General features: G+C 48.1%; 1 protein-coding gene across 1 annotated transcript in view; it reads left to right on the top strand.

Annotated features, from left to right (window-relative positions):
- Positions 1 to 11,862, top strand: part of LOC109681786 (maestro heat-like repeat family member 5) — a 73,198-nt gene that overhangs the window by 28,270 nt on the left and 33,066 nt on the right. Inside the window, exons 8-12 of the mRNA XM_074066999.1 lie at positions 116 to 232; positions 8,679 to 8,801; positions 10,238 to 10,360; positions 10,468 to 10,544; positions 10,845 to 10,980. Of these exons, the coding sequence (XP_073923100.1) occupies positions 116 to 232; positions 8,679 to 8,801; positions 10,238 to 10,360; positions 10,468 to 10,544; positions 10,845 to 10,980 (576 nt within the window). The remainder of the gene's footprint in view (positions 1 to 115; positions 233 to 8,678; positions 8,802 to 10,237; positions 10,361 to 10,467; positions 10,545 to 10,844; positions 10,981 to 11,862) is intronic.

The following is an 11,862-nucleotide window of genomic DNA, read 5'->3' as shown; positions in this document are numbered from 1 at the left end:
GACACAGAGTCTGGGCAAGGCCTATGGCAGCTGGGGTTCATGAACGGCAGTGTGGCCCCTGTGGCCCCACCCAGCAGTGCTGGCCCAGCTAGCACCCTGCCTTCCGCTCTCCCAGGGCGTCCTCTTCTGCCTCTATGGGCTGATCCTGTGCGAGTGCGTCTCCTCCGAGCAGGTGGAGCGCCACCTGGCCTGCCTCCTGGAGCTGTCTCACCAGCCCTCCAGCCAGCGCGAGGTGAGTCGTTGGCTCAGACCCTGCTTCATGCTGACCCCTGCCAGTCACTGGCCCTCAGCCCTCACTTACGGGGAGATTTAAAAAAAAACAAGTTTTAGCAAGGTTTTATTTTAGTATAACGGCATGAAGCATAGACAAGGGGGTGGCGAGAGAAAAAGGAGAAGCATTTCCTGTTCCCCACACAGGAAATGGGTGCAAAGACTGAAAATGGTGGTCCCCAACTCCTAGTTTTCTACTGGAGAGCCGGGGGAATCCACGCAGTGAAAGATAATAGGTCCGGGTGGCTGACGGGGAGGGGGTGACCCTCTCAAATCTGAAACTCTTAATCAGAGACAATAGGATGCTTCTAACTTTCCTTTCCTAAACATTATTGCTCCCTCCATCCAAGGATCCTTGCAGCTCCTTAATGTCTCAAAGGGGAAAGGAGAACAGGCGGCTCCCCTTTGTCTCCCTGTTCCTGTAAATTTAGCATCTGAAAGACAGGAGGGGGCCAGCTGCTCTGGCCCTTTAAATATTGATTAAAATGTAATTTCCCTCTCTAGCTATCCTGCCTCATTCCCCTCCCCCACCCATCGACTTTGGTCCCTTTTTATCTGAAAAGGGGTGCAGAGGGGCGACAGTCCAATCTTCTATCACTGCTTCCGGCTGAGTTTGGTCACTGGCCCTACCTAGAAAAGGAACCAAAAAGCCGTGTCCCTATCTTTAATTTAGGAGGTGACAAGGGAAATTCAGTTGGCAGAAAATTTAGTTGAGAGGCTGTCAGGATCAGGACCAGGAAACATCAATTTATTCTTGCACTAAAAGAGAAATGAGTGAAAACCATCCTTTAAAGTAAAAATAAGAAATGCTTTTCATGTGGATAAAGCTAATAGGGTTTTTAAGAGATTCACAACATAAGGAAATGTGTAAAGCGTGTGGCTGCCACCCATGGAGACAGACCAGTACATCAGGGAGCTTTTAAAGGTGGCAGCCGACATGCACCAGTCCCTATCTGAGACGGCTGTGTGTAAGTCCAGAGGTGGGTCTCTACGGAAAATCTTAATGTGATAGCTTAAGTTAGATGCCAGGTCATACCTAACTATGGGGTCACTCGGTGTCCCCTGCAAGGGTAAAGGTGTTGAGTGCCCAGCACAGCTGTAATGTGCCATAAGCAAAGCCCATGTTGTAAAGTTACAGCGCTGGCCTCACAGTCGGGTGTAACCACCCTTCCATCTTTACTGAGAACAAGCGATGTCCTTGGCTTAAGGCTCCCCTAAATATTTTTCTGTCTTACAGTTGGGATAAACTTGTAGGCCTTCCTGGGCAGGAGGAATCCACAGCCGCCGAGAGCCTTTTGCCCTCTAACGAGTCCTGTTTGCTTCCCCATGGGAGGCGTTACTTTCCCCTTTTTGCGTACAATGTCCTGTCTTTGAGTTTCAAAGGCTTATCTAAATGTAGGATTACTAGGACTGGGGCAAACACCAGTAATCCTTTAAACTTTGAGGGGCTTTTTGTTGTTGTTCCGTTTACTCCAGGTATTTATAAATCAGATCCTGAGTTGCCCCATAAAGAGGCTTTGTATTGCCTAGAAAGCCAGGAATCCAAATCCTATAAAAACCCAGTCATTTACAAATAAGTTAAGCTAATTATTATTGTTAATTTTTTAGGTGGCCCTAATTTTAAGGCCTGTCTTTTTAGGGACAAGAGTTAGCTCCCCAGAGTTACAATGTGGCTAGATAACTTACCTTTACTTGGGAGATGTATACCTTTGTGTGGAGAGGCCAGTATTTCACAGACCCCCAAAATTTAAGACTGCAGTAAGGTTCCAGTTTAAAAAGGACTTCAAAACAAGTTTAGAATCTGACATTCTGTGTTGAGCTATAGAACAAAGTTTCATTAGTCTCTAGCATTACAGTAAATGTTATCCCTTACTAAAAAAAATAAATACAATAATAGTAATAATGTTGGTGTGTTGTGAGGGAATAGATTTAAATTTTAAAAATAAAACCTCTAATTAAATTGTCTATCCAAGATGCACACACAGAAGGACCCGTTCTTTCTAACCTTTTGGGTGTACTTTGGAAGATTGGCAGGAGTGACTCCATTTTGCTGTTACTTTAAATACAGGGTCTCACATAGTTCAGGTTGGCCTGGAACTCACCGTGTAGCCCAGGCTGGCCTTAACCCAGGATCCTCCTGTTTCAGCCTCCCGATCGCTGGAATTACGGGCATGCACTACTGTGCTCAGCATGGCTTTATTCGGACAACTTTCTCCTTCCTCCTGAAGATGTCCGCTGACCAGTCACCTGGTCTGGCTCTAACTGTCCCTCGTTGCCCAGGTCTCCAGATAGTCTGATGTGATCTTTGACCCCACATCAGGGACAAGTGTCAGATGGGTTGAGAGTCAGCGCCAATCTAAGAAAACTGGGAGGTTTAGAAGAAGTGGCTCTTAGGCTGAGCTTATAAGGCACCCATTTTTAAGTGAGCTTAATTTTTTTTTTTGTCAGTAGTGGGGCATTTTTCCAAAATAGGCTATTTGTGTTGTACTTCTGCAAAATATCAACAGAGAACAGCTAAAGTTTCACAAGGAGAGCACAAAACCAAACCAACGCTCAAGTAGACAACTGTTTGAGAAAGTTGCTGGAGATGTTTGCTGGGCGTTTGGGTCGTAAGTGCCTTAGAAGGATCCAAACTCTAGCTGACAAAACTTAGAACAGTTATTGTAGGATGTTTTAACTGTTTAGCAATTGACAATTTTTATTGTTTACAACATTCTAGGATATTATGATAGACAGCATAAATTAGTTCCATTGAGCTCTCCTTATCTCTTAAGTATGTATTTAAAACTCCTAGTATTAAAAATGGCACAATATATACATTACCAATAGAATAAGTCCCCCTTTAATTTTGCCTGTAATTGAATTTTTAAATTACGTTAGTATGCTTTTTTATGACACATGTGCTTTATGAGTGACCAAGGTCCAATCCTTAATTAAATGGCACTGTTTTTAACTCTGGGGACATGTACTTTTAGCATTTAGCAACATGACAATGAGCATCACAGCTACACAGGTGTCGTCCGAGTTAGAGGAAGATTTAGCAAAGCTTTTAGACCTCTTACAAGCTTAGGGACACAGAGTCAGCGCCCCAAACAGACTTGTTTTCTACTGACCTCGTGTTGGTCACTTTGTGTTAAGCTTACCTGTGGGGAGCAGATTAAAGCCTATGAGAACTGGACCCAAGCAAGGCGAGATGCAGTTAATTGCTTTTACCTGTAGGCTGTGATAGGCACAGCACTGGCCACGGAACAGGGAAAGGCAGAACAGCTGCGTCTCCTAAGCTGCGTTCAGAGAAGCAGGAACGCAGGTTTCTCCTGTTGCAATGTCACGCCCCTGGCAGTGGCTCCACCCTGTTTGCTGCTATAAAAGACCCCAAAGGAGGACGAGGGGGTTTTTGCCGTTTGCCCTTTTTACTTTGGGCTTTTGGACTCTTTGCTTGGCTTTTGGCTTTTTGCTTTGGGGGGCTTTTTGCCTTTGAATATTGGAAAGAAGCTTAGCTTTTCCTTTGAGCCTTTTGGTGTGGGAAGCTTTTAGAAGGGAATAGAATTATTGAAGGGAAAAATTGCTGAAGGGAAAATGCTAAAGAGGGGCTGATAGAAAGTCTGCACTAACTTTACCATAGGCTTCAGAAAGCAAAGCTGAGAAAGATCTTCATGCATAGGCCTTAGGAAAGCTAAAGCTAAAGAAAAGCCAAAGAGACCACGCGTCAGTGCACAGTGCGAGTCTAAGGATGACACCTTAAGAGTTGTGCACATGCAGGTGTAAGTGTGGTTGTTGCAGGTTTGAGCACTGAGGCTTTAAGAGAGGTAAAGAGATGGGACAGTGCAAGTTTGGGGGCAAACGACTTAAAGAGCAACTAAGCTAAAGATAAGCTGAGAGCAAACATGGGACAGTGGGAACCTTAGGAAAGAGGTTTTAAGCAAGGTTTTAAAGAACTGCAAGGAGCTAAGGAGCAAGACCTTAGGATCAAGACAGAAAAAGAAACAACTAAGGTTTTGAGTCTCCAGCCGAGTGTACAACACACCCGACCCCAACTTTCTGTCTATCCTGTTATCTTTTCTAAAATTTCCAGTTGCCTCCAGTTAAGCCCAGTTAGGTCCAGTAACAATCAAGGAGTGAAAGAGAAAGCTCACTCCAGCAAGGGAGGGAGCACGAGAAGCAGCGCCCGCCCCCTTCACTTACCCTATAACCCTTTGTATAGCATTTACATGAAATTCAGACATGTGGCCCCACATTTTAGCATGTCAAATGTATTAAAATCACTGAAAACACGGGCACTTCAATAAGCTGATTTGGTTAGAACTCAGTTTCCTAAATGGTCAAAAGCCCAATAAAGTTACAAAATACAGGCAACTACTTATCTTAGGAAAACAAAACCTTTCCTGTAAGCCAGTTTTACCAGTTACTACTCTTAAACTGCAGTCAACTTAATTACTCAATAAACTCCTATAAACTCCAACCACCATTTGCTGTTCACATCACTCAGGACCTCCATACGACATCCTGAACCTTCTGACGGTTTGTCCTTGTCGCTTTTATTTTTGAAACAAGCCTTTAGGACAGACATTTTCTTACAAAATCCTTTCTCATCCAAAAGCACTTTTCTCTCCCCCTACATCCTACCCAATACGTTTCTGTATTATTTGTAATTGCCAAAATCTTAATTTCTCTTAAATGCTTAAAAGTTTAATTAAAATAGTTTCTTTTCAATAGAATAAAGTACCGTCAATCTTATAATTTAATTGAGACCTGTTAAGAACACTCTTTCTTTAAACGACAATTTATAAAAACGCATTTGCTAGCTGACACAAATATTGAGTGGGATCTGCTTGCAACAGAATGAAACACGTTAAGACCGCTTGTCCACATGTATTTAAGTCTAGATAGTTCCCTTTAAAACTAATCTTTAATCCTGAATACTTACAGGTGCTCCAAGAGGTAACTTTTACTTGTTAACCTTGAACGTCACATTAACCTTATAACCGCATTTTAAGACACATTTTGAAGATGTTTACGCACACACGAGCTCACACTCGAACAAGTTTTACAAATTAGGCATGCCCAAAAAAATGTCATTTTAAGCACACATAAATGAGCTGGAATTCTCCAATGCTGCTTCACAACTCGCTTTGTCTGTGGCTTGTGGTGGTGGCTGAAGCAAAAGAAAGTCTAACAAAACTGTCGTTGCAGCCTCTAGAATCTTTGCCTCCTTTAAGTCAATCGCAAACACAAGATACACAAAAGACGCATGAAAACAATCAGCGTGCACTCACCGAAAAGCCTTTTAAACCATGTGTAAGTTAGAATTTTCCATGCGGCAGCAACAAGATAAATTCAGAGCCTTTAATTTTTATGCAAATCACAACAGATACCTTTAAACTTCCTGTTTTAATATGCACCACCCCTTCCCTGCTAAAGACCAAAATTGAATCCAAATATTCTAATCATTGCACCTCCCCCATCTTTATTGCAGGGTCCCCTGGAAGCATATTGGGACGCAGGATTAGGATCAAGGAGCAGGATCTTAACTTAGAATGGCTTCTTTTAAGACTGCAGATTTACCCCCAGAGGGTGCTTTTTAAATAACTCTAATAATAGTTTACTTTGGGCTGCAGCAACTTTGTTCTTAGTCAAACCTTTTAAAGAAAACTTAGGGGACCTAGTTTTGGGTGGAAAGCTGGCATCCTACATCCTCCTCTAGGAAAAAGGATACAGGATCCCCGAGGCCACCCTCTTAACTTTTTTTTTATTATTTTATTGATATGTGCGTACAAGGCTTGGGCCATTTCTCCCCCTTGCCCCTACCCCCTCCCTTACCACCCACTCCGCCTCCTCCCTCTCCCCCCCCAAACCCCTCAATACCCAGCAGAAACTATTTTGCCCTTATCTCTAATTTTGTAGAGAGAGTATAAGCAATAATAGGAAGGAACAAGGGTTTTTGCTGGTTGAGACAAGGATAGCTATACAGGGAGTTGACTCACATTGATTTCCTGTGCGTGGGTGTTACCTTCTAGGTTAATTCTTTTTGATCTCACCTTTTCTCTAGTACCTGGTCCCCTTTTCCTATTGACCTCTGTTGCTTTTAAGGTATCTGCTTTAGTTTCTCTGCGTTAAGGGCAACAAATGCTAGCTAGTTTTTTAGGTGTCTTACCTATCCTCACCCCTCCCTTGTGTGCTCTTGCTTTTATCATGTGCTCATAGTCCAGTCCCCTTGTTGTGTTTGCCCTTGATCTAATGTCCACATATGAGGGAGAACATATGATTTTTGGTCTTTTGGGCCAGGCTAACCTCACTCAGAATGATGTTCTCCAATTCCATCCATTTACCAGCGAATGATAACATTTCGTTCTTCTTCATGGCTGCATAAAATTCCATTGTGTATAGATACCACATTTTCTTAATCCATTCGTCAGTGCTGGGGCATCTTGGCTGTTTCCATAACCTGGCTATTGTGAATAGTGCCGCAATAAACATGGATGTGCAGGTGCCTCTGGAGTAACAGTCTTTTGGGTATATCCCCAAGAGTGGTATTACTGGATCAAATGGTAGATCGATGTCCAGCTTTTTAAGTAGCCTCCAAATTTTTTTCCAGAGTGGTTGTACTAGTCTACATTCCCACCAACAGTGTAAGAGGGTTCCTTTTTCCCCGCATCCTCGCCAACACCTGTTGTTGGTGGTGTTGCTGATGATGGCTATTCTAACAGGGGTGAGGTGGAATCTTAGTGTGCTTTTAATTTGCATTTCCTTTATTGCTAGAGATGGTGAGCATTTTTTCATGTGTTTTTGGCCATTTGAATTTCTTCTTTTGAGAAAGTTCTGTTTAGTTCACTTGCCCATTTCTTTGTTGGTTCATTAGTTTTGGGAGAATTTAGTTTTTTAAGTTCCCTATATATTCTGGTTATCAGTCGTTTGTCTGATGTATAGCTGGCAAATATTTTCTCCCACTCTGTGGGTGTTCTCTTTGGTTTAGAGACCATTTCTTTTGATGAACAGAAGCTTTTTAGTTTTATGAGGTCCCATTTATCTATGCTGTCTCTTAGTTGCTGTGCTGCTGGGGTTTCGTTGAGAAAGTTCTTACCTATACCTACTAACCCAGCCTCTTAACTTACACCAAAAATTAGTTTTCCAAATGAGAATCTGCATGTCATGTTGCCAATGAAACTGGTGATATCTGGCTATCTTAGTAGGCATGCAAATGTAGAATGAATTAGCCTGTCAAGAGTTAATTTCAGGGAAGGAGCCCCTTACAAACATAAAACCCCAAATGGCTTATTGAATCCATAACAGAACCCAAGCAGGGGGCTTTCTTACTGCCTTTTAGCTAATGTAACAACCTGGAATGTTAAGATCCCAAATGTAAACACATGGGCGTCTGTAGGAGGTAAAGAAAAGCTTAGTCAAGAAATTGAAATTCCCTCTCTGGTCCCCCCAGCCTCTGCGCACATGAGGCGGAGGGCATGGGTCCATAACCCGGACTGACCGCGTGGTGTCTTGGCCAGGAGAGTGAACAGGACAGCCTATGGTTGCTGCCCGCAGTGACCTGGTCCATGACCTGTTCTCTCTCCCCTGGTCTTGACATGTCTGTGATGGGAAAGGTGTCCCACCTTGGAAGCAAGACTTGAAGGGGTTAACTGTTAGTAGAGAGTTTGCACAGATTTCGAGACTTAGCATTAGATGGGAAGGATCCAGGAGAGAAGCATCTCCGACCCTCAGCCACACACCATCAAGATTCTCAAGTGATTTGATGTTTTGACCCTGGGAAGTCACTCGGGAGGCTGGGAAAAGTAACAATGGGACTGGAGCAGGACTTCTCTCCCTTCCGCCTTGCTCCTTCCTCATCCATCTTTGCTTCTGTTGTCCTCATCTGGGTGGCCAGTCTGGGAGAGGAGACAGAGGCAGACCACGGAGGAGGAGAGGTGAAAGAAACCTCCACCATAGCTAAGATACATTTAGAGAGAAAAAAGTTCCAAAGCTACATGCTTCCATACCTTGTGAGGGTCAACTCCTGGCTCAGGCTTGCCAATTTATGACACTGGAGGACAGATGAAGGGGCTCCCACAGCTTTCCAGTTTCCATGCAAAATCTCAGGTGGTTGAGATCCACAAACATTGAAAAGCATTTCAAGGGGTCTCACAAGGTGAAAGTTTTAGCAAGGAATTTATTTTCGTATAACATGATAAAGCATAGACAAGGGGAGGGGAGAAGAAAAGAGAAACATTTCGTGTTACCCACACAGGAAATGGGAGCAAAGACTCCTCCATGGAGATTTTGTGTGCTTTGTCAGGCACATAGCCTAGCTGAGAGCAGCCGCCCCCCACCCCCACCCGGGAGGATGGCCCTTGGAAAGGGGGTCGGGAGCTCAGATGCTGTCTCTTTAGGGCCTGGCTCACAAAGTCCTCTGCCCACAGGGCATTGCACTGGCCGTGGGCCTGGCCTCTACCAAGCACCTGAAGGAGGTGTGGGCCCTGCTGGAGCACCTGGGCCGCACCAGGTTCCTAAGGGCTGTCTTCACATCACCAGAGCCCCACCAGGTAGAAAGGCCCTGGGGCTGGGCCCTGCTGGAAAGGGCAGCCTGGGACAGGCAGGGTGTCAGCCTCAGCTCCCTCAGAGGATTCTATCTTGCCCATCTCCAGGAGGGGGTGTGGGGGGGGCGGGGTTGGATGCAGCTCCATCTCTGTGCTTCCCCTGAGTCACAGGGTCCTATGAATGCATTCCCCAGCTGCTATTGGACTGAGTCTTGGGCCGCCTCTGGTGCTGTGCCTGGCCTGGACCTCAGTTCCTCCTCATGCACCTGACCCAGGACGAGCATTGGGTGGCTCCATCTTCCTGCCCAGTCCCTGCACTGGAACTGCAGATAACAAGAGAGCCCCAGGGGAGGAGGCCTGGCTGGGAATACAGAGGGCTGGGAAGAGCCAGTCAGAGGGACTTCCTGCAGGGGAGTCCTGGTCCCTGTGAAGTGTGACATAGCTGGCCGGCCACAATCCTGTGCCGAGGCCTTGGCTTTCTTCCTGGGCAGGAGGCGCTGACAGCCAGTAGCCACCCAGGCCCAGCTAGTGCCTGCCTGTCCTCCCGCAGAGGCTGGACGCTGACCCGCACTGGAAATGGATCAGCAGCACCTTCCTGCTGTGCTACGGGCAGATGGCCATGCACGCAAAGGCACAGATCCTGCCCTGGGTGGACAACATTGTCTCGCGGATGATATACTACTTCACTTGCGGCCCCTGGGTGAGCTGGGGACAGTGGGGACAGCGGGGACAGCAGGGCATTGCAGGTCACCTCACCTGTGCCCACGTGCTTCCCAAGGCAGGGCTAACAGAAGCATGGCCAGGCAGAGCCTGCAGGGGGCTGCTCCCACATTGCTGAGTCCAGTGCCCTGGATGCAGGTGCTGGGGACAGGGCTGGGCCAGGACAGGGCGGTGAGGCTGGCAGAGGGAGGCGGGACCCACACACAGGGAGCCCTGGGCACCTCGCTTCTCTGAAGGCTCTGGCCCAGGTGCTCAAAAGGAAGCAAGGGGCAGAGCCAGACACAGACGTGCCAGGATGGCCCAGACGGCCCCGTCACAGGCTTGTGGTGTGTGTGACATGTGTACATGTGTGTGCCCTGCGTGGTGTGAACTTGTCCATACACGTGTGCTGCGTGAGGTGTTCATGCTGTAGGTCAGTCCTGTGTGTGTGAGGGGTGTGCGCTCTGTGTGTGTACGTATGCACCGTGCATATGGAGACATCGGTGTGCTGGTGTGGTTTTGTCACGTACATGTGTGGAGGTGGATTATGTGTGAAGGAGAACTGTGCACGTGTGCGTGTTGTGTAGACGTGTAGATGTGTGTAGATGTGCTGTGTGCTGTGCATGTCGTGTGCACGCTGCTGGCACCCTGGTTGGGATGGTCACCCGGGTGTGTGGCAGGACTTCAGGGATGTGTCTGCTGAGGTCCCTGAACTGGCCCTTCACCCCTCTGGGCACCGACAGGATGATGTCCTGAAATCTAGCTTCCTTCTGTCGGCCATCTTGCTCACTCGAGCCCTGAGACGGGAGTCTGGCGCCCAGAGCTACAAGTTCACTCAGATCCCTGAGCTCATCCAATGCCTGCTGGTGAGTGGCACCCAAGCCCTCAGTGGGCACTCGGGGGCACCAGGTTGGCGAGGAGGCTGTGCGACTGGTTGGCACGGCTTCCATGCTGGCCTCCTCCACTCCTCCAGTGCATGCTCCAGAAGGAACCAAACTTCCTGGCCTCGCTCTTCCAGCAGAAGATCATGCTGGTCATCCTGGCCCTGAGGTACATCCCCTGGGCCGCAGGAATGAAGACAGCCGGGCCCTCTGAGTGTGCAGGGAATGTGGGTGGTGCTACACCAAGGATGGAGACAGAATGCTGGGTGGGCTGACGCTCTGCACTCTACGGTGGAGGCTACGTTTGTGTTGTTTCCTGTCCAAGATACGTTGTTAGCACTAGCACCGACTGAGCCCTGATCCGGGACACAGTGGAGAGTGTTGGCATCCTGACCCACTCTGGCCCCTCCAGCCAGCCTCCCTCCACACATGCTGGACAGAGAAGCCCAGACTCCTTGGTATCTTACAGCAACCTGCGGCCCAGCCTCAAACCCATGGTCAAGTCCAAGGTCCTGCAGACCTGCCTGCGGAGCTTGTACCTGCTGCCCCCCACAGAGTCACTGAGGAGCATCCTGCCACCGCTGGAGCCAGTCCCTGATGTCATGGTGACACCCTGTGCCTAGCACCTTTTGCCATTTGGGTGGTGGGTTCTGGGTGCTGGCCCAGTTGTCAAGCCTGCCAGGAGAGGGGCAAAGGGAGGAGCCCCCGAGTCTAGGCTTGGTTCCATTCTGGCTGTGCCAGACTTGCTTTGACCTTCTTGGAAGAAACCTGATCTTTGGGGTTTGCGCCTCAAATGTGACCTTGGTCTTGGTGCTGCTTTGTTGTATCGTGTGAGGTGTGCCCTGGCCCCAGCTTCTACTCATGAGCTTCTACTGAGCTGATCAACACCCCCAAAGCCTTGGGGTACATCCTCCACCCTTAGCCACGTGGACCCAGTCTGCCAGCTCAGACCCAGTCCCTAGGGGACTGAGGTAGGGACAAAGCTGGCTGTCACTCGGGTGCCTCTGATTGTTCCTGCTTGCCCTCAGCACACAGCAAGGCCGCCATTCCACATCCATGACCAAAGCATATCCAAGGCCACACTGAGGCTGGATCAGCACAGCTTTGTGTACAGGAAAGCAGAGTGTTCAGGGGGACAGGGAGAAGACCTGTGGGAACGAAGCCCCTAGGACCAAGCATGGGCTCCAGGAGCCCACCCAGTTAGTAAGGAGCCATGGACAGAACAGCCTCGGTGGGGAACTGAGCTCTGTGCCTTGAGCTGGGCTCCCAGAGCAGAAGTGAGGCACAGTCCATGTGTATGGTCCACCAGGGTGTTCCAGAGGGGCCTTGCAGGGAGCTGAGGGTGGTGAGGGTCTCAGATGAAGCCCACCTGCATGTGGCCAGGGAGAAAGGTGGCAGCCAACCCTGTGGGAGAGCGCTGATATGGGCTGGCTCAGTTGGGACTGACCAGCTCCTGCACTGGCCGTTCCCTGGCCATGAGCCAGAAG

This window comes from Castor canadensis, chromosome 3 (assembly GCF_047511655.1).
Source record: "Castor canadensis chromosome 3, mCasCan1.hap1v2, whole genome shotgun sequence".
NCBI lineage: Eukaryota > Metazoa > Chordata > Mammalia > Rodentia > Castoridae > Castor > Castor canadensis.
This window is presented reverse-complemented; position numbering and strand designations above follow the sequence as displayed.